The sequence below is a fragment of the Sebastes fasciatus genome, chromosome 16 (assembly GCF_043250625.1).
Source record: "Sebastes fasciatus isolate fSebFas1 chromosome 16, fSebFas1.pri, whole genome shotgun sequence".
Lineage (NCBI taxonomy): Eukaryota > Metazoa > Chordata > Actinopteri > Perciformes > Sebastidae > Sebastes > Sebastes fasciatus.
The window spans coordinates 27,098,490-27,116,864 of NC_133810.1; the positions used below are offsets into that span (position 1 = coordinate 27,098,490).

General features: G+C 40.9%; 2 protein-coding genes and 1 long non-coding RNA gene across 5 annotated transcripts; 2 read left to right on the forward strand and 1 right to left on the reverse strand.

Moving 5' to 3' along the window:
- The first annotated feature begins 4,027 nt into the window (after positions 1–4,027).
- On the forward strand, positions 4,028–9,962 carry ftr83 (finTRIM family, member 83). 3 transcript variants are annotated; one of them, XM_074610878.1, is made up of 8 exons: positions 4,028–4,718; positions 5,144–5,239; positions 5,411–5,644; positions 5,861–6,020; positions 6,139–6,195; positions 7,342–7,410; positions 8,762–8,849; positions 9,107–9,962. In XM_074610878.1, the coding sequence occupies exons 1-7, from the start codon at positions 4,140–4,142 to the stop codon at positions 8,827–8,829; spliced, it is 1,263 nt and encodes a 420-aa protein (XP_074466979.1). In that variant the 5' UTR covers positions 4,028–4,139; the 3' UTR covers positions 8,830–8,849; positions 9,107–9,962. The 3 variants fall into 3 exon arrangements, with proteins under 3 accessions (XP_074466979.1, XP_074466980.1, XP_074466978.1); XM_074610879.1 differs by lacking the exon at positions 9,107–9,962 and having other exon boundaries at positions 8,762–8,937; XM_074610877.1 differs by lacking the exon at positions 8,762–8,849 and having other exon boundaries at positions 4,030–4,718.
- A 1,263-nt stretch (positions 9,963–11,225) lies between these two features.
- LOC141752375 (uncharacterized) lies at positions 11,226–12,605 on the reverse strand. Its single transcript, XR_012590223.1, has 3 exons — positions 12,498–12,605; positions 11,588–11,702; positions 11,226–11,355 (listed from the first exon to the last, which is right to left on the reverse strand). It is a non-coding gene; the product is annotated as an uncharacterized LOC141752375 (long non-coding RNA).
- A 170-nt stretch (positions 12,606–12,775) lies between these two features.
- On the forward strand, positions 12,776–18,260 carry ruvbl2 (RuvB-like AAA ATPase 2). The gene is made up of 14 exons (XM_074610249.1): positions 12,776–12,834; positions 13,930–13,984; positions 14,145–14,200; positions 14,456–14,597; positions 14,770–14,899; positions 14,983–15,049; positions 15,245–15,351; positions 15,460–15,553; positions 15,686–15,904; positions 16,437–16,555; positions 16,708–16,827; positions 16,921–17,050; positions 17,239–17,353; positions 17,876–18,260. Exons 2-14 carry the CDS (start codon positions 13,930–13,932, stop codon positions 17,899–17,901), a joined length of 1,380 nt encoding a protein of 459 aa, XP_074466350.1. The 5' UTR covers positions 12,776–12,834; the 3' UTR covers positions 17,902–18,260.
- The last annotated feature ends 115 nt before the right edge of the window (positions 18,261–18,375 follow it).

Here is an 18,375-nt window from a genome sequence, read left to right on the forward strand (position 1 = left end):
GGTCGGGTTTCTGATAAGCCAGTTTTCCTTCCTTCCTCTAGAGTGAAGGGAGCGCTCTGTGCTTACAGATTAACTACCTGTTAGAGCCGAGGGCCGCTGCCAAGGGACAACAATTTGAATATGGCTCTGATTTATTTAAGAGCTTTTTAACTCATGTTAGGCAAGCAGTGCACAACTGCACGTATGCCGAAAAAAAATCTATTTCTTTGAGAAAGTAAATGCAGCATGATAATGTTTATGACATAAAACATTCTAATAAGACTTAATAACAAGCCTCTCTAAAAGAGTAGCATGCCTGTTAACAATAAAGCAGACAGAAACTCCACACAGTCAATCGATAGCTCAAGTTCAAGGAGAAAGGTCAACCTGCTTTCTGCAGGGCAAGTGCACAACAACGCAAATGGCTATTTGATTAAAGGAAACAATGACGACTTCACTGAGTGTGAGTAATAAAAACAGGAAGACACAGTATTTAACTGTGTTCTGGGTAGATACACAACGGTGAAGAGTACTGAAACAGACACAGATCAAATGGGAATGGAAAGGCTGCACACCACTAGTAAGCATCCTAGATGAGCCAAACCAGAACATGTTGAGTGTCTATCATAGCTGCATTCAAATGTCCTAATAACAGCTGGATTAATCCCAAAATAGTAGGGCTGTCAATCGATTACAATTTTTAATCGTGATTAATTGCAAATTAATTGCAATTTTCTTTTATCTGTTCACCTACAAGGGAGATTTGTCAAGTATTTAATACTCTTACTAACTTGGAGGGGGCAAATATGCTGCTTTATGCAAATGTATGTATATATTTATTATTGGAATTCAATTAAAAACACAAAACAATGACAAATATTGTCCAGAAACCCTCACAGGTACTGCATTTAGCATAGAAAATATGCTCAAATCATAACATGGCAAACTGCAGCCCAACAGGCAACAACAGCTGTCAGTGTGTCAGTGTGCTGACTTGACTATGACTTGCCCCAAACTGCATGTGATTATCACAAAGTGGGCATGTCTGTAAAGGGGAGACTCGTGGGGCCCCATAGAAACTATATTTAATCACATCTCTTGAGGTCAGAGGTCATGGGACCCCTTTTGAAAATGGCCATGCCAGTTTGGAGCGTTGTTTAGCCTCCTTCGCAACAAGCTAGTATGACATGGTTGGTACCAATGGACTCCTTAGGTTTTCTAGTTTGCCAAGATCTTCACTAGCTTTAAAACTGAGCGATTTACTACCTAAAAATTGCAAACTGCGTTAATGCGTAAGAAATTAGTGGCGTTAAAACGAATTTGGGTTAAGGTGTTATTATCACGTTAACTTTGACAGCCCTACAAAACAGTGGCTCCATATATTTAAGGCGCCATGATAAGGATATGCAGGTTTGACATAAAATACAAAATAGCAGGGTTAGCTTGTGCGTGTGAAAATGTGATATAAAATAATGAAAATATATATTTGTTGAAAATATTTGTTGGACCTAAAAGCTGTACCATGGGTCTGGCACAATATACACATGAAAAGCAAAGTAGTCAGCCAAACCGAAACTTGCGAGCTTGACAAATGTTCATTTGATCATGTTTGCTCTCATAAGCCTTTCTGATATGAAACCAATTCTTAGGCAAAGGAAATAATCAGTAGGTGGAGAGAACCACCGAACGTCCACTGGCGCCGAACATCAAGGTTAAGTTTAATAAGTGTAGGCCAACTGGTTCTTCTTCTCCATAAAATTTAAATATGTTTTGTTTTATAGAAGCAAAGTTCATCTCCTGGCTAAAACCAGGGTTAAAGGGCCAGCTGTGTTGGTGGAAGGAAGTACAGAAAAAAACAAAAAGAAAATCTGTTAAGAGAGTAAAATGCTTTGCAAGACAATAAGAAAAAGTCCTAATTGAATCGAGTCAGTTTCGAGTGCCATTTTAAATGCTATTGGTATGCAAACGGATGAGCACGCAAGTCACAGTGACTCAGCCATTTCCACCTATAACTGATATTTTTCTGATGCATTTGTCACTGTCATTACAAACAGGACTAGACTTAATTCATTCACATGCAAAGGAAGTGCAATAAATATTAAATCTGAATATTAAAGGGGACATATTATGCTTATTTTCAGGTTCATACTTGTATTTTGGGTTTCTAACATGTTTACATGCTTTAATGTTCAAAAAACGCTTTAGTTTTCTCATTCCGGCTGTGCTGCAGGACCTCTTTCCACCCTCTGTCTGAAACGCTCTGTTTGAGCTCCTGCCCCGCCCCCTCCCCCTCCCGAAAAAGCCCAGTCTTCTCTGATTGGTCAGCTGGCCCACTGGTCAACCGAACCAAACTCTTTGGACTCCGCTCCAGCTCCGCTCTAACTAGCTTTGTTTGAGGGCGTGCCAAACTAGCCGCGAGGCAGGGATTATGCAAATGTGTTACTTGGTGACATCACCACGTTACGGAAGAAAAGGCGAGACTTGAAGCGAGGTGTTTCAGGCAGTTCAGGAGCAGTATTTCTGTGGTGGAGAGGAATTCCCTTTGGTGTAGAATTTGGGCTTTGTAACTTTGCAGACCTTTGACATGCACAAAATATATATAATACACTAAAGGAAATGGGAAAAAGCACAAAAGCATAATAGGTCCTCTTTAACATTCTCAAACCGTGGGATAAAATAGTCATTATATAAATCATAATAAAATAATTCTTGCAAATTTGTAACATCGCCTAGTTCAGCGGCTTAAGGTCTTTTGAAGGTCAAAAATGATTATCTGAAATAAAATAAAATTCCCATGAAAACTACAGAAAATGTAAATATCTGTTCTGTTTTTACCGTATTGTCATCATGTCAGTGTTGGTTAGTGTGGAGCATGACCCCTGTCAGTGGAATCTTTTGTCAACTTAAGATGCTACATTTAGTCTTGCGTGTCAGCTGTAGTTACTGTTGTTGATGGACAACAGACCCTGTAATGCTTGGGACTCGGCTCGGGCCCCGCTGGCTTCGACACAATGGAACCTTTTAAGCAGGCTTTCTCGGCCCTGCTGTTATCTGGGCTATCAAGTGTAGTTGCATTCCTATCTCCGTTTCAACAACCCTGAAACTCCATCTTTGCTGGGAGGTGTGTACACTGTAAGGTGAAATCTGCAGAGGAACGTATTTAACTCAGAAGAGGAAACATTCTTAGAATTGGTTTTGAAGGAGCGCATTGTCTTATTTGAAGATAGTATTACAGTTGAGTTTATTATGCCACAGAAATATAGATCCAGTGTTGACATCCTGTTAAACATCAGAAAAACAAATCAGTGGCAATGAAATGCAAAGTAAGAGTTGATGATTAACTAGCTGCAGGTGAGGTGAAGGTTAAGGAAGTCTCACTGGCTCAAGAAGGCCAAGCCGAATGAAGTCAACCAAGGCCAACTAAGCTGTTTATCTGGCATCACTACGCTTCATCACAATGAGAGGAGTCACTGCTGATGCTGCTACTGACGAGACATTACAGTTGTTCACCAGAAAAGTCGCATTATTATTAGTCAACGTGCAGAAATGAATCTCTTTAGTGTGAGTTCAGTTTATACTATAAACATGCCCAAAGGGAACAGCCTATCTTGAGGCGATCTCTAACACTCAGCAATTAGAGTACACTCAACCGTAGAGAGTGGTTTCATAGATGCCTACTTACTTTTGAATGTACTTTTTTTGCTTTTATTCATCCTTTTTATGGGATGCAAATACTACTAAAACTATCCCAAACAGCACTTGTCATGCTCTGTTTGAACCCCTTTGCTGAAAAATGTATAAAAGCCTATATTGTGTTTGTATTTTATGGTGTGTACATGTAATAATAATAAAAAAAAACATCTAGTCTTTTGCTGTCAATACTCAAAGCCAAACCTTGCATCTCATGATCACACATTTCAATCATTCTCATTACATTCTGTAACTGATGGAAGCAATCACTGTGTCCTTTTCTTGCCCCGCCCTTGTTTGACTGGTTTCGGCTCAACCAGTTTAGCCGCCCGCCCTCTCTGTTTACTCTATATAACTTGCTCACGTAGCACCTGTGGGATCAGTCTGCCACTGTGCTGACAAGAGCCACTGACTGGAGTGACTACACAACATCTTTACTGCATTGGAGGAAACAGCGCTAAATTGTCTCCATGTCGTCTGACCAGGACGACTGCCACCTGTGTAAGGAATCCCTCAGGGATGCCGTGTCCATCCCGTGTGGCCACATATTCTGCTCCGTGTGCCTGAAGACGTACTGGGACCATGCGGACCACACGGGCTCGTACCTCTGCCCGGAGTGCAGGGTCACCTACAACAAGAGACCAACCCCGAGACGCATGGGAGGAGGCCACCGGCACTCCACCATCCAACGCAACTCCGAAGCCTTTCCGCCTCCGCCTCCGTCCCCTGACTACAACTATGCGGGACCCCAGGATGTAGGCTGCGACATCTGCATCGGGAAGAAGCACAAAGCCGTCAAGACCTGCCTGATGTGTCTGGCCTCCTACTGCGACAGGCATCTCAAGCCCCACTACGAGTCAAACACTTTTAAAAGGCACAAGCTGGTGGATGAAATCGGCCACCTGGACAGGCAGATCTGTCCCCAGCATCAGAAGGGTCTGGAGCTGTTCTGTCGCACCGACCAGATGTGTATCTGCGTGCTGTGTACGGTGAAAGAGCACAAAGGTCACGACATGGTGTCTGCTGAACAGGAGAGGGCGGATGAGCAGGTACGTTTGATATTGCTTAAAACGACATCGCTGGTTTTCAGACTGTCACGAGTTTAGCAACAGGTTTAATGCTGAAATGTTTTTTGCTCATCACGACAAGCATTGTTTAATGTACTTGGACCTTTTGTTATTTGCGAATCATTGGTGACACATGGTTTATTGCACCAGTGACTCAGTGGCAGATAATGAATGACAGAGTAGATTACAACAGATAAAACAAGCCTAACGTGAGACACACCCATATGAAAATAAGGCTGCTACCTGCATATGCAGCCTCAAGTGTCAACTTTGAGCTGCTCACTGTTATAATAAAATCCAACGTTAAAGTTTTAAAAAATATCAATTCAACGATTTTGTCAATCTGAGTTGTTGATTTGTGGAATTGTTTGTCATTATCAACAACAATGTCTGTTGCCTCCTCATAGCAACGGCTGGGCGCTACCCAGGCTGAGATCCAGGAGAAGATTCATGATCGAAACAAGCAGATGGAGGAACTAAAACAAGCAGTGGACTCACTCAAGGTTTGTGCCACCATCATCATCCATCCCAGATAAAACCAGACTAACCACAATAGACTGGAATGGAAAGTTAAATCAACTCCCAACACTGACAACATTCCTTGGTCTAGGAGCGATGACAGCTCCTCTAACCAGTGTGACACCCAGTTAATTTATGGTTTGTTTCCTTTGCAGAGCTCAGCCCACATGGCGCTGCAGGAATGCGAGAAGATGTTCGCCGACATGATGCGCTACATTGAGAGGATGCAGCAAGAGATGTCCAAGCTCATCTCCGCCAACAAGAGGGCAGCGCTCAGCAACGCCGAGGGCCACATGGAGCGCCTGACCCACGAGATCGCAGATCTGAAGAGGAGAGACAACGAGATCACCCAACTGTCCCGCACCGAGGACCACATCCACTTCATCCAGGTAACTGACAATATGACGTGGGCACCATCCATCCTATCCCATCATGCACTGGTGGAGAAAGTTGTATCGTATCGTAGGCAAGTTTTAGAAAGGTCACCAGTCAATCACAAGGCTAACAGACTTGTGTTACAAAATATCACATCTAATACACCCTATAATATGCAGTCCCATAGTATACAATATCATAACTGTGTTGCTGTTTTTCTTCCTTATTAGACCTACCACATGCTGATAGCCCAGACGGAGGCAGAGGAGCTGCCTACAGTGACCGTCAACCCCTACTTCACCTTCGGCCCAGTCACTAAGGCCGTCTCTGAGATGAAACAGCACCTGAACGAATTCAGCAATGACGAACTGGTCAAGGTGGCCAAGGCCGGTGAGTTCAAAAACACAGAAAAAGTTCATTTAAATAGTCTAATATATCCAGTTATCTGGTGTCACTCTGCACATGTTACCGTAATGTTGACTCAGCCTTTTTTGTTTTATTTTTGCAGTTAACAAAATGACCTTCTGCCAACTGGATGAACCCAAAAAGAGACGGACAATAAAAAGTAAGTCAGCCATTTAAGAAAAATAACTTGCCTATTGTTGCTTTTATGTGAACAACAAAGTAATGTGGTTATAATATTAAGACAAATTACTTTAAGACAATCCATAAAGCCAGCAGAGCTATGGTATTTAGCTGATTGATTAGTTGTCAACTATGAAATTAATCGCCAACTATTTTGATAATCCATTAATCGGTTTGAGTCATTTTTTAAGAGAAAAAAAAAATTCTCTGATTTCAGCTTCTTAAATGTGAATATTTTATGGTTTCTTTACTTTTCTATGACAGTAAACTGAATATACAAATGTTTATGATACTTGCACGTTTTGTTCAGCAAGGAATGAACACCACGTTTATGAGTTTTGAAGTGTGAATGCAATCGCTAGAAGTAAAAAGCTAACGTCAGGCTATAAACGAACTACACCACGGTTGCATGAACGCGAGTATACACACTGAGGCTGTAAAGGCGGGACAAGTTGGCGTGATGACGTTTAGTAGTCTCATTTAGCCACTTGTTTGTTTTAAGACCAATAAATTCACAATAGGGATATTTACTGACATACAGTATTTTATATTGTAGAGCAAAACGTTAAAATCTCTTCAGCTTGTGTTAACCACAGACTAACTAAAAACCCATTCAAAAAACCCAGTGACCTCCAGATGAGGTAACCGGAAGTGCAAGAATGTTGACTCATTTCCGGGTTTCAGGACTCGTTCCTGCAGCACTCCTACTTTTATTGACTCAAAGGGAAAGCAAAGCATCATTTGACAAGAGACAGTTAGATAGATTTACGACTTCCCTTGTCCCTTGTTGTACACTCCTGTTTGATGTTATTCATTACAAGGTAGCCTGAGTGGCCAAGTTGCCACATGGTTAAATGTTTACTTTGATTAGGAATTCAGACTGCCAGCGAGTTTACATTAGCACACTAATATAACAAGGCTATCAACACCACCCATTATGCTTGTTTTCTTCATAGGTGTAACACATGTATTGTGCCATTACTGTTGATTTTCTATGTTTAATAGCATGGTGTAATAGAAAGTAATTCTGGATCAGTAAAATAAACACGCCCTTCAACTCAAAGCTTTATAATCCATGATGCCACCATCACTATTTTCTAATATGATCACACATTTACTCTCACAGGTGATGAAGCTCCCGTGTTCAAGTCTCTGCCAGTCCAGGAGCCTCAGCACAGGGACGACTTCCTGAAATGTGAGTCTCACTTTCTTTCTTTCTTTCTCTGATACGGTTTTCTGCAGGGACACAGATCACTGCTCTCACTGCTCGTTTCAGTGCACGGGGCAAATTAAATGCTGATGAGGTTCTCTGTCAGGCCCTGTGGTTGACCACAAAATCTGGTTTTAGTAACTACTGTACTGTATGTCTTATAGTGTTGACAGAGACTGGGATTGACTCATTAACAAATGCATTAGCTGGCACTTACTCAGCTTTGTGATTTTGAGTTTGCAGTGTAAGTGCTCCCTCCTTGAAGGCTTTCAGTCAGATTAGAACAAAAAAAACTATAAATAATCCTTGGAAAAAACGTGATGTTTTTTTCTAATATTATAAGAATATTCAGTTTTAAGCAAATGGCCAGTTTTACTGTTATTTAACTAAAACAAAATGCATAGTTTTTAAATAGTTTGGGTGTTTTGAAGTGGGGTTGTATGAGGTACTTATCTATAGTCGGTGTATTACCTACAGTAGATAGCGGTCGGCACGCCCCCCAGTTGAGAAACAGACAGGCGTTAATGCACAGAAGCCAAGCAATGCACTGCTGTGGACGGGGCCGGCAGCAAAACAGGTTTTAGTCACCTAAAAGAAAGGCTGACCAAAAAGAATCAATATCAGTTTAATTGTATTCAGAATATTTTTCAACGGGGAAATGTTTCACTTCCAGTTCATTTCCCTGTCGGAAATGGCTGTCTGACGGCAAGATGAAGTGGTGAAAATATTCTAAATATAGCGTACACTTAAATTGATATTGACTTTTTTGGGTGTCTAAAATATGTTTTGCTGACGGCCCCGTCCACAGCAGTACATTGCTTTGCTCCCGTGTCGGTAGCTCCTGTCTGTTTCTTCAAACTGGGGGCATGCTGACCGTCATCTATAAGATAAGATAAGATAAGATAAGATATTCCTTCATTAGTCCCACAGTGGTGAAATTTGCAGTGTACAGCAGCAAAGGGGATAGTGCAAAAAACAAGAAGCATCAGATAACACAGTAAAAAAAAAGCAAAACAAAGTGAACAATTTAAATATATGGAAATATAAAAAGAGGCGCAGTACATACAGTATTGACAATAAGCAGACTATTAACAAAATTGCACAAGTGGAAAAATGATATTGCACAGTGAGAATGAAACTGACTACACTGACTACGGATAAGAACCTCATATAACTGCACTTCAAAACACCTAAACTATCCCTTTAAAGTCACAGGAGAAGGGGTTCAAAGGTTGTAGGTCTCACCTTACAGTTACAATTAAATATGCACGTTGTTAGATGGACTTCCGTTTGTGGTCAAACTCACAAACAGTGTTGATACCTCTGGCATTTCCAGATAATAGGTCGGGGGATAATAGGCCGAGCAGGTCTAGGAGAGCCCACCGGGTGTCCCACCAACTGTGACCCGCAGAGATAAACAGCAGGCAGGTGACATCCAACCCCAGTTATTATTCTGATTTCTGTGTCCAGCCAGAGGGTCTCCCACTTTTCCTTTAAAGCATGTTATAGCAAAAATTAGTTCAAAATCTAATAGAACTAGAAATCTAAAATACTTGATGGTGCAATGGTGAGGGGTTCTTTAAGCTGCTGTGAAACAGAGGCTCTGTCCATCTTTGGTTTTGCTCATTTATACTTAAGTTAACTTCCTCTTGTGAACTAAATGTTCATTTTGTCTTCTTAGATGCCTGCGAGCTCACTCTGGACTCAAACACGGCCTACAGACAGCTCCACTTGTCCCGAGGGAACAGGAAAGCTGCCCTCAAGAGAGACCCCCAGAACTACCCTGACCACCCTAGCCGGTTCGACTCCCTGCCCCAGGTCCTGTGTAAGGAGTCCCTCTCCGGAGGGGCTTACTACTGGGAGGTTGACTGGAGCGGAGAGGGGGCCGCCATCGGAGTCACCTACAAAGGCATCAAGAGGACGGGCTACGGAGACAGCTGCCGCATCGGCTACAACCGCAAGTCTTGGAGCCTCTTCTGCTCCGATGCCAGCTACTCAGCCCGCCACAGCAAAGACCAGATCGAGATCAGTGCGCCCTACTCGTCACGCATAGCGGTGTTCCTAGACCACGCTGGGGGTACCCTCTCTTTCTACACCGTAGGGGAGACCATGTCTCTCATCCACCGCTTCAAGGTCTCCTTTACCGAGGCCGTCTACCCAGGCTTCTGGGTTTGGTACGAGTCAGCCGTCACCCTCATCCATTAGGGATTAAATAACACACTTCCAATGATCAATGTACAACTGTGATTCAGTTTGGATTTACAGAACAAAAACTATTCTCTGAAAATATATTATAATTCTTTTACGAGATTTTTTCATTGACTATTTACACCATGTGTTGTGTATCAGGGGAACTGCTTGTGATGACTGTGAAAATCAAAACGTGTGAAATGAAAGATCAGGTGTATGAAATGAAGGCATTTAAATTATCATTTGGAATAATGAAGGATGTAATTGATTGAAATATGTCATGTGATCATTTGTAAAAGTTACGATACACTTATTTTGATCAATAAACATTTTATAACGAGGATAAACTGTGATATTACTGTTGCATTTGTTTACTTCATACTTCTATTATCACAAACTTTCACTCCACAGGCAAAAACAAACCGCTCAATGACGTACAAACCGAGCCGTGGGCTTATTGAACCGTTGCACCACTATTAAATACAGGCCTGCTAATTATTTAATGAGATGCCAGATACATAGAAGAGGCAATTATCTGAACATAGGCCGACTTGACCAATAAGTAGCCTTCCTTATTTCACATATAAAATCAGTGTTATGGCTTTATATAATACAGAAATATCATTTTTAAAATCTATTTATTTATATATTTCGGAGTTCAAACACATGGCTATGTTTTTCTTCTCCCTAATGTGCAAACAAACCGAACCGAAAAAAGACCCAACCACCACAATACAAACCGAACCGTGGGCATGTCGAAGTGTTGCACCACTACTAATTACCTCTCAGCCTGCATGCACGTACACTAAATTATGAAGCTGCCTGGAGATGGAAGAAAACTGCTCATTCATTCAAGCTTTATCGAATCGGATTCAATGCTATCCTCTAGTGTGTAATGGGTTTCAACAATCACTCCTACTATGCCTTAAGAATATAAAACTGTGGTTGCATTACCAACATCACCAACATTCAAAATGAACTAAATACAATCCATCTGTTCTGAGACAGTATGAGAATGAGAGAATGTGTTTCTGTGTTTTGATTCATGCTTTGTCTGTGAAGAGCAGCGTTGGCTTTGTGGAGGTCTAAGAGGTTCGAGAGGAATAGTACAGGAGTAGGCGTGGTGTGACTGAGAGGCTCCTGAGTTCACAGATGGTTGAACCTCATCGAGCAGCAGTTTTAAAATGTTTGTGGTATGCTGAATTAAGGTTTGGTCCAGTCTCACTCTAAAGATCTTTATCATTGAGTTAGTCATTAAAAGTCTGGATTCAGACAGTTATAGTATTACATGATGTAACACATGAGCTTTTTTTCTTTACAAAAGTAGTTCCATTTGATTATTGTAGGAGATAAAACGATATGCAATTCAAACTAGTGGCAATTTTTTTCTCTTTACTAAATCTTAATGTGAAAGTAGTCTGATTATAAGACTGTGTTGTCATTTTGTTTTCACTGGCGGCATTTTAGATGTCTGGAACAAGAATAATAACAAAACATGTTTTTCCCTAGGACTTTGCGACATGTGTTTTGTCACATATTCCCATGTCTGATTCTTTTAATCATTGTCTCCTTTAGTTGCTGCTTATGTACAATGATTAGACACCAGGAGACATCACAACTGATGAAACTGACAAACAAAAGTTTTTTTCTCGGTTCTAATCGTCTGTAACTTTCAGTGTCCTTCTCTTGTGATGCTGGGGAGTGAAGTGAGTTTAGATTGTGAAATCCTAAAACTGCAGCCTGAAGGGAAAACGATGAAGATACGGTAGAGACGATATTAAAAACTCCCCCAGAAACATTCAGGTTATCATGGTCAGCAGATGAGTTTGTCCATTGTTCAGTGATTATTGTATGGCTGATTGATATGTTTTCTAGAAAGACATTTGACCACAGTATTTCTGAACAAGGGGTCAGACTGAAAGGTTCCAGACTTGCATTACAAGATGAGGGATAGTGCAACTTTAGTAAATACCTGTTATATCATATGTGAGCCTTGCTACCTCTAGTGGAGAGATGTACACAGTGCTCCCCAAGGCTGTCATCGGCCACTGTTCACCATCCCCTTCTGGGAAAGATCCTGTGTTTTACTGTTGGAGATACAAAACAGTCTGAAACAGAGCATGGTATAACATACTTTTATTAGCTAGACTTTTCCATCTTACCTGGCTTAGAACACAGACCTACTATTTCAAGGGACTGGTTACTTCAAACAACATATTAAAAGCCTCCCTGAACAAATTCACCTTATCTGTCTCCTCCTACTTTGTACAAGTTTGTTTTGTAAATCCTACATGGCGTAAAGTATTAGCTATAGCCTAGCTAGGCTAACTTAGCTACCTGTCATTTAGCACCACCAAGAGTTAAAGGTCCCATATTGCAAAAAGTAAGATTTTCAGGTCTTTTACATTACAAAGCAGGTTTAAGTGCTTTATAAATACTGTTAAACTATCAAAACGCTCAATATACGGAGAAATACACACAGCCCGTATTCAGAAATTGTGCGTTTGAAACAAGCCGTCCGTATTTCTGTCCATTTGTGATGTCACAAATATACAATATTTAGACCATTACACGTTTTTTAACGTACACATTCTAAATATGTCCCAGTTCATTTCCTGTCGAGTGTATGTGAATACCATCAGCAGACAGGAAGTAAACATGGACCTAAACTGTTGCCTAGCAACGCAATTCTGTTGCAATTCCGTCAAAATGCGCTAAAACGGAGCGTTTCAGACAGAGGGTAAATACAGGTATATTCAGGCACACAGTATAAGTAAAATAAAGTTGTTTTTTTAACATTACAGCATGTAAACATGTTATAGTAGAAACACAAAACACAAGTATGAACCTGAAATGAGCACAATATGGGACCTTTAAATAACGTTACCTTTCTTGGGGACACCAAATGGGGACATGAGGCAATTAAGCGGTTAAAATAATTGCTCAAATAGCCTAAAATGCACAGTATCTGATCCAAACCAAACGGGCAGCCCCTCCACCGGGTCACTCCATACTTAATTAACGTTTAACCGTGATTATAATGCTGTTATCCCATCATTAGGCCGCCCTGCCTATAGAGGGCAGTAGAGTCAACCTCTAAACGTAGCTAGGCTACATAGAAAAAGAAGTACTCGTTTCTCGTCGGACACATTTACCCTGCGCACCAACAGAAAGAAGCGCTGCCGCACATTCTCACGTTTCTCTGGTGGTTCTGCTCAGGTGAGTTTAAAATCCATACTATACCTGTAATAAATACGTTCACAGCCTGATATCGTAGCATGCGTACTGTAGTTTATAATCCTCGCTATTCGCTCAGTATTAAATCTCCAGAAATGTGTATAAAAGTAGTAACTGAAGAGAGAAAACCGATGAATGGAGCTAGTCTGCTAACACAACATTAGCTCGCGTTAGCATTATATATTTATTATATTTTGCTGTACTACAGGCTGTCTAGAAGATAGCGGGTGTGTTTGGTGGCTTCTGCATGTCATTTGACCCGAACATTACTGACAACTGAGATGGGTATTTTATAAAAAACATAGATATGACAAATGTAAAGCCACAGCAGTGTGGCTACCTGTGCTGTGTTGTGTTGTGGAAGCATGCGTTACAACTATCACTATGACAACCAACTGGACAGGACAGACTCCCTAGTTACATGTGTGTGCTCCAGCTTGATTAACTAAGATCAGATATTCCTTTATTAGTCCCACAGTGGGGAAATTAAAAAAAAAGAGCTAAACAAAGTAACAAAATATGAACCATTTAAATAGAAGGAAGTATAAAAATAGGAGCAGTATATACAGGATTGACAATAAACAGACTATTAACAAAATTGCACAAGTGGAAAATGATATTTTACACAGAATGAATGAATGAATGAAATAACTAAGACTAGCTTGATATCAGCACTGGAACTTGGTGTGAAACCTGATGATTTCCTATTTAATTAGAGAAGAATTTAAGCACCAATAGAGGTGCAAAATATACAAGGAAGGAAATAGAACCTGATCCAGAAGTAATATCAGAGATACCTTTTTCAGGTGATGTAAGCCAGTGTCCTAATTTTATGGCAGTATTTCTGTAAGGTGCCTTTGTTCTTTAGGGTAATAATAGTTGTTTTGTTGCCATGTTTGTCTATTCCTTTGTTAAAGTGTTATTACAGTATCCAATAGCACCTCCTTGACCTCAGACAAAGGTCTTTTCCAACAATAAGGAAAGTAGCAGAGCTGGCAGTAGTATTCATTCTATGTAACTAATTATTGTTTTTTAATATTAAAGATATTCACTCTGTCTGCTTATAACTAAATACAGATGGCGGCGACAAAGGTTCCAGAGGTTCGTGACATCACGCGGATCGAGAGAATCGGTAAGCATCCACATTTACTCTGGGACCCTGACTGTTTATGGATACAAGTTAATGATTACTACATGTGTGTTGTCATAGGTCAGCCCTAATGTATGTTGATGCAAGCTCACTCTTCCAAATGTACTCAATATTAATGTGATCATTTCTGTCTTGTGTTTAGGAGCGCACTCTCACATCCGTGGCCTTGGTTTGGATGATGCGTTGGAGCCAAGACAGGTAGCGTTAAGTCTTCAGTTCATATTATGTAGCTGTGGGACTTGTTCTCTCTTTAGTTGGTATTCAGCACATAAAGAGATGATATATTGATGTATTTAGAGTATAACCCAGTAAGGAACTCTGTACTTGGATTCCAGTATAAGCAGAAATGTTGTAAATTCAACAGATATATAGGATTATACAGCACAGGATGACGTGCAGATTTGCATTAATATGCGTTTGGCTTCAAGGATACCTGTTCCTATCCACCTGCAGGTGTCTCAAGGGATGGTCGGCCAGCTGGCCTCCCGTCGGGCGGCAGGGGTCATTCTGGAGATGATCAAAGATGGCCACATAGCTGGCAGAGCAGTACTGATCGCTGGCCAACCTGGCACAGGAAAGACTGCCATCGCTATGGGTAAGGGCCACAGCGGAGGCTTTCCGGAACACAGTATCATTTCATCATCCTCCTCTGGAAGTCATATTGTTGTTGTAATTGGCTTAAGTCATCATTAAAACAAGAGGTCCTTTTCCCAGATTCACTAGCTGAGTATAGGTTCAGCTGAGATATTGTTTTTTTTTATCTGCAGGCATCGCCCAGTCTCTTGGCCCCGATACACCCTTCACAGCGCTGGCCGGTAGTGAGATCTTCTCCCTCGAGATGAGCAAGACCGAGGCACTCAGCCAATCTTTTAGGAAAGCCATCGGAGTGAGAATCAAGTGAGTGAGCAAGCACAATAATTGTGTTTTGTAATTCAGATTGTTTGAAATGAATCAGTATTCAAAGTGGGCTTCTTTTACAGAGAAGAGACGGAGATTATTGAAGGAGAGGTGGTGGAGATCCAGATCGATAGACCAGCCACTGGAACGGTAAGCTGCTTACGTGTCGGCTCGAATTGCACTCATGACTTGCAGTCTTACACCTTCTTTATGACAGAACACACTATTTTGAGTTGCTAGAAGGCAGAAAATACTGATATTACAGGGAAAAGGGAATTGAAATAGGTGTAAAATGGTACACACTCATTAAAGACAAATGTATTGATATTTAACGTTGTCTCTCAGGGTGCCAAGGTGGGCAAGCTGACTCTAAAGACTACTGAGATGGAGACGATATATGACCTGGGCAACAAGATGATTGACAGTCTCAGTAAAGAGAAGGTTCAAGCAGGGTGAGTTAATGTCTTGTTCATTGATATTTACACATCAGGATCACTCAGGCCTGTCGGATATATAACCTGTATGTGATCTAAACTGTCTTTCCCTATGTTTTCTCTCAGAGATGTTATAACCATTGACAAAGCCACTGGAAAGATCAGCAAGTTGGGCCGCTCCTTCACCAGAGCCAGAGACTATGATGCCATGGGAGCTCAGGTATCCTCCATCTGTCACATTACATCAATACAATTTCTCTGCTGCAGTTATTAAGCAGATATTCAACGACCTTTGGCCTTGTGGATTCATTTTTGAAATGTATTTTATTGTATTTTTTTCTTATCCCTGTAGACCCAGTTTGTACAGTGTCCAGAGGGAGAGCTGCAGAAGAGGAAAGAGGTGGTCCACACAGTGTCCCTCCATGAGATCGACGTCATCAACAGCCGCACACAAGGCTTCCTGGCCCTGTTCTCCGGAGACACCGGAGAGATTAAGTCTGAAGTCCGAGAGCAGATTAACGCCAAAGTGTGTGAGTGGAGGGAAGAGGGCAAGGCGGAGATCATTCCTGGGGTAGGTGCAACTATGTGTGTGTGTTTATATGTGGTTTGTCTGTGATTGCATTCAGGGTTCCCCTATACAGATGTACAGCAAGAGCTCACAGGGAACAAGATCCCTGAATATGAATTAACTAAAATACATTTTGAATTCAAACACATCATCACAGTTTGATCAATTGAATTGTGGTGCCTTTATAGTATAGTTATAGTAACCCAAACCCTAACCCCCTAGTCCAGTGGTTCTCAACCTTTTTTCTTGTCAAAGTCCCCTAAATTGATACACATAAAGTCAAACACCCCCATTTGATAAGATTTCGCTTCAGGGACCTCCATCTGAAAAGATTTTGATGGTTAGATATGATTAAGACCTGGTTCAGAACCACTGCCCTAGTCCATAAGATGACCCCCCCAACCCTCCTTTCCCTTCCAACAATGATGCCATTGTCCATCACAATGTTTCACTGTGGACATCGTCATATGCCAATTCAGTAGATATCGCCCAACTCTAACTGCCCTTGACTCATTTTCTATGTTTGTGTTTCCAGGTGTTATTTATTGACGAGGTCCATATGCTGGACATGGAGTGCTTCTCCTTCCTGAACCGAGCCCTAGAGAGTGATCTGTCCCCAGTTCTCATTATGGCCACCAACAGAGGCATCACTCGGTACTATTTCCATCTCCATTTTTCATTTTAATTTCTTATAACCTGTATGTCTGGCTATTTGATAGACTACAGGAAAATATTGATGGTTTTTAAAATTCTTTGAATAAAAATTTGTTTTTCAAATCTGCCATTTCTTTTCCAATATTTCTTAGTATCCGCGGCACAAACTATCAGAGCCCTCATGGCATCCCCATCGACCTGCTGGACCGCCTGCTCATCATCGCCACATCCCCTTACACAGAGAAAGAGACGAGGCAGATCCTCAAGATCCGGTGAGAATCTGCGTTCATCATCTGTCAGCAAGCTGTGTTTGCTTCTTCCCAGCGTTACGGAAGGAAGATCAACTCTCGTGGTTTCCATTTCAGGTGTGAAGAGGAGGATGTGGAGCTGAGCGAGGAAGCTCACACCGTCCTGACTCGCATCGGCATGGAAACGTCACTGCGATACGCCATCCAACTGATCAGCACTGCTGGACTGGTGTGTCGCAAGCGCAAGGTAAACTCAATCTGAACAAGCAGATTGTATTGCTGCAGCTGTAACACATGTAAAAAAAAAAAGAAGTAATTTATCAACATCTAGAAGCAACTTTTTTAACCACTGGATGGATTATATTTCAGTAGTTTACTCATGAATAGTCCTGTAATCTCAGTGTGGATGTCATCTCTGTGTTTTGGCTTCTTCAGGGGACAGAAGTTCAGGTGGAGGACATTAAAAGGGTTTACTCTCTGTTCCTGGATGAGGCCAGATCCTCTCAGTACATGAAGGAGTATCAGGATTCCTTCCTCTTCAATGAAACACGTGAGTTCTCTGTTCATCCTGTCTGTCTCTGGTAGGGGGCCGTTTTCCTCGGCTTTGGATCCCACACAGCAACATTTCACCATTGATTTAAATATAAGTCAAACAATGCATCAATATTGCTGAAACAGACTCTTATCCAGAGGCACCTGCTGTAACCTGCTGCAGTCATTAGAGAAGATATCAGTCTTTACATGCTTAGTAAACTGCTCTCCAAAGTGATGATGGGCTGTAGTTTCACAGCAGAAGAGAATACATAGAGATACGTAAAAAGTACATGAAAATGAAAAGAAAAAAATTGCAACTCAGCTCAGTGTTGCACTAGTAGGCTCAGCTGTCCCATATCATTTAAAATACATTTTTTTTAATTTATATATATATTTTTTAATTAATTGAAGCCATTCTTGTAAATGCAAAACAATGTGATATGTAGATTTGAAAAGAAAGTGAATAATCTTTCTACTAAACATCCAAATTCTCCGTTACACAGTGAATAAACAGGATGTATCTGTTCTTACATTTCAGAAACGGCTACAATGGACACCTCATAATGAAGATCACTGCTGTGTTTTCTTGCTTTGAAGTTTTTATGTTGTCGATCGTCTCTGCGGTTGGAGTCAATTCAGAACTGGATTTTACTTAAAGTTGAATTCAGCATCGAATTACATTGAAGAGCGAATGCATTGAATTGACTGAACGCCCCTACATGTGTTTTCTCCGTTCACCTTTAAGTCTACATTGTTTGAATTCAAATTTATTCTCTGAAATTTGACTTAATTCTTAATTTACCACAGTTCTGTTCATCTTTGAGGCCTTATGGCAGGAATCTCCATTCCTTCAATGTTTTTGTTCACGTATCTTTACATGGTTTATTTTTATGAAAATTAAACAGGCTTTTTTAAGCACACTGTAATTTGTTTTCTTATTTGTCACTTCATCTTGAACGCTGCAAAAGAGGTTTATTGGTGTGAAAACATTAATTGGAAAATCTTAAAAAGTTGTGTGTCAAACAAATCAAGTGGGTG

Bases quoted from the DNA above. Each gene is read 5' to 3' on its own strand.
- ftr83 (XM_074610877.1), top strand. From the start codon at position 4,140: ATGTCGTCTGACCAGGACGACTGCCACCTGTGTAAGGAATCCCTCAGG. The intron at 4,719-5,143 runs GTACGTTTGATA...GCCTCCTCATAG, and splicing joins AGGAGAGGGCGGATGAGCAG to CAACGGCTGGGCGCTACCCA. The intron at 6,021-6,138 runs GTGAGTTCAAAA...TTATTTTTGCAG, and splicing joins GGTCAAGGTGGCCAAGGCCG to TTAACAAAATGACCTTCTGC.
- ruvbl2 (XM_074610249.1), top strand. From the start codon at position 13,930: ATGGCGGCGACAAAGGTTCCAGAGGTTCGTGACATCACGCGGATCGAG. The intron at 14,598-14,769 runs GTAAGGGCCACA...TTTTATCTGCAG, and splicing joins AAAGACTGCCATCGCTATGG to GCATCGCCCAGTCTCTTGGC. The intron at 17,354-17,875 runs GTGAGTTCTCTG...CTTACATTTCAG, and splicing joins CTTCCTCTTCAATGAAACAC to AAACGGCTACAATGGACACC.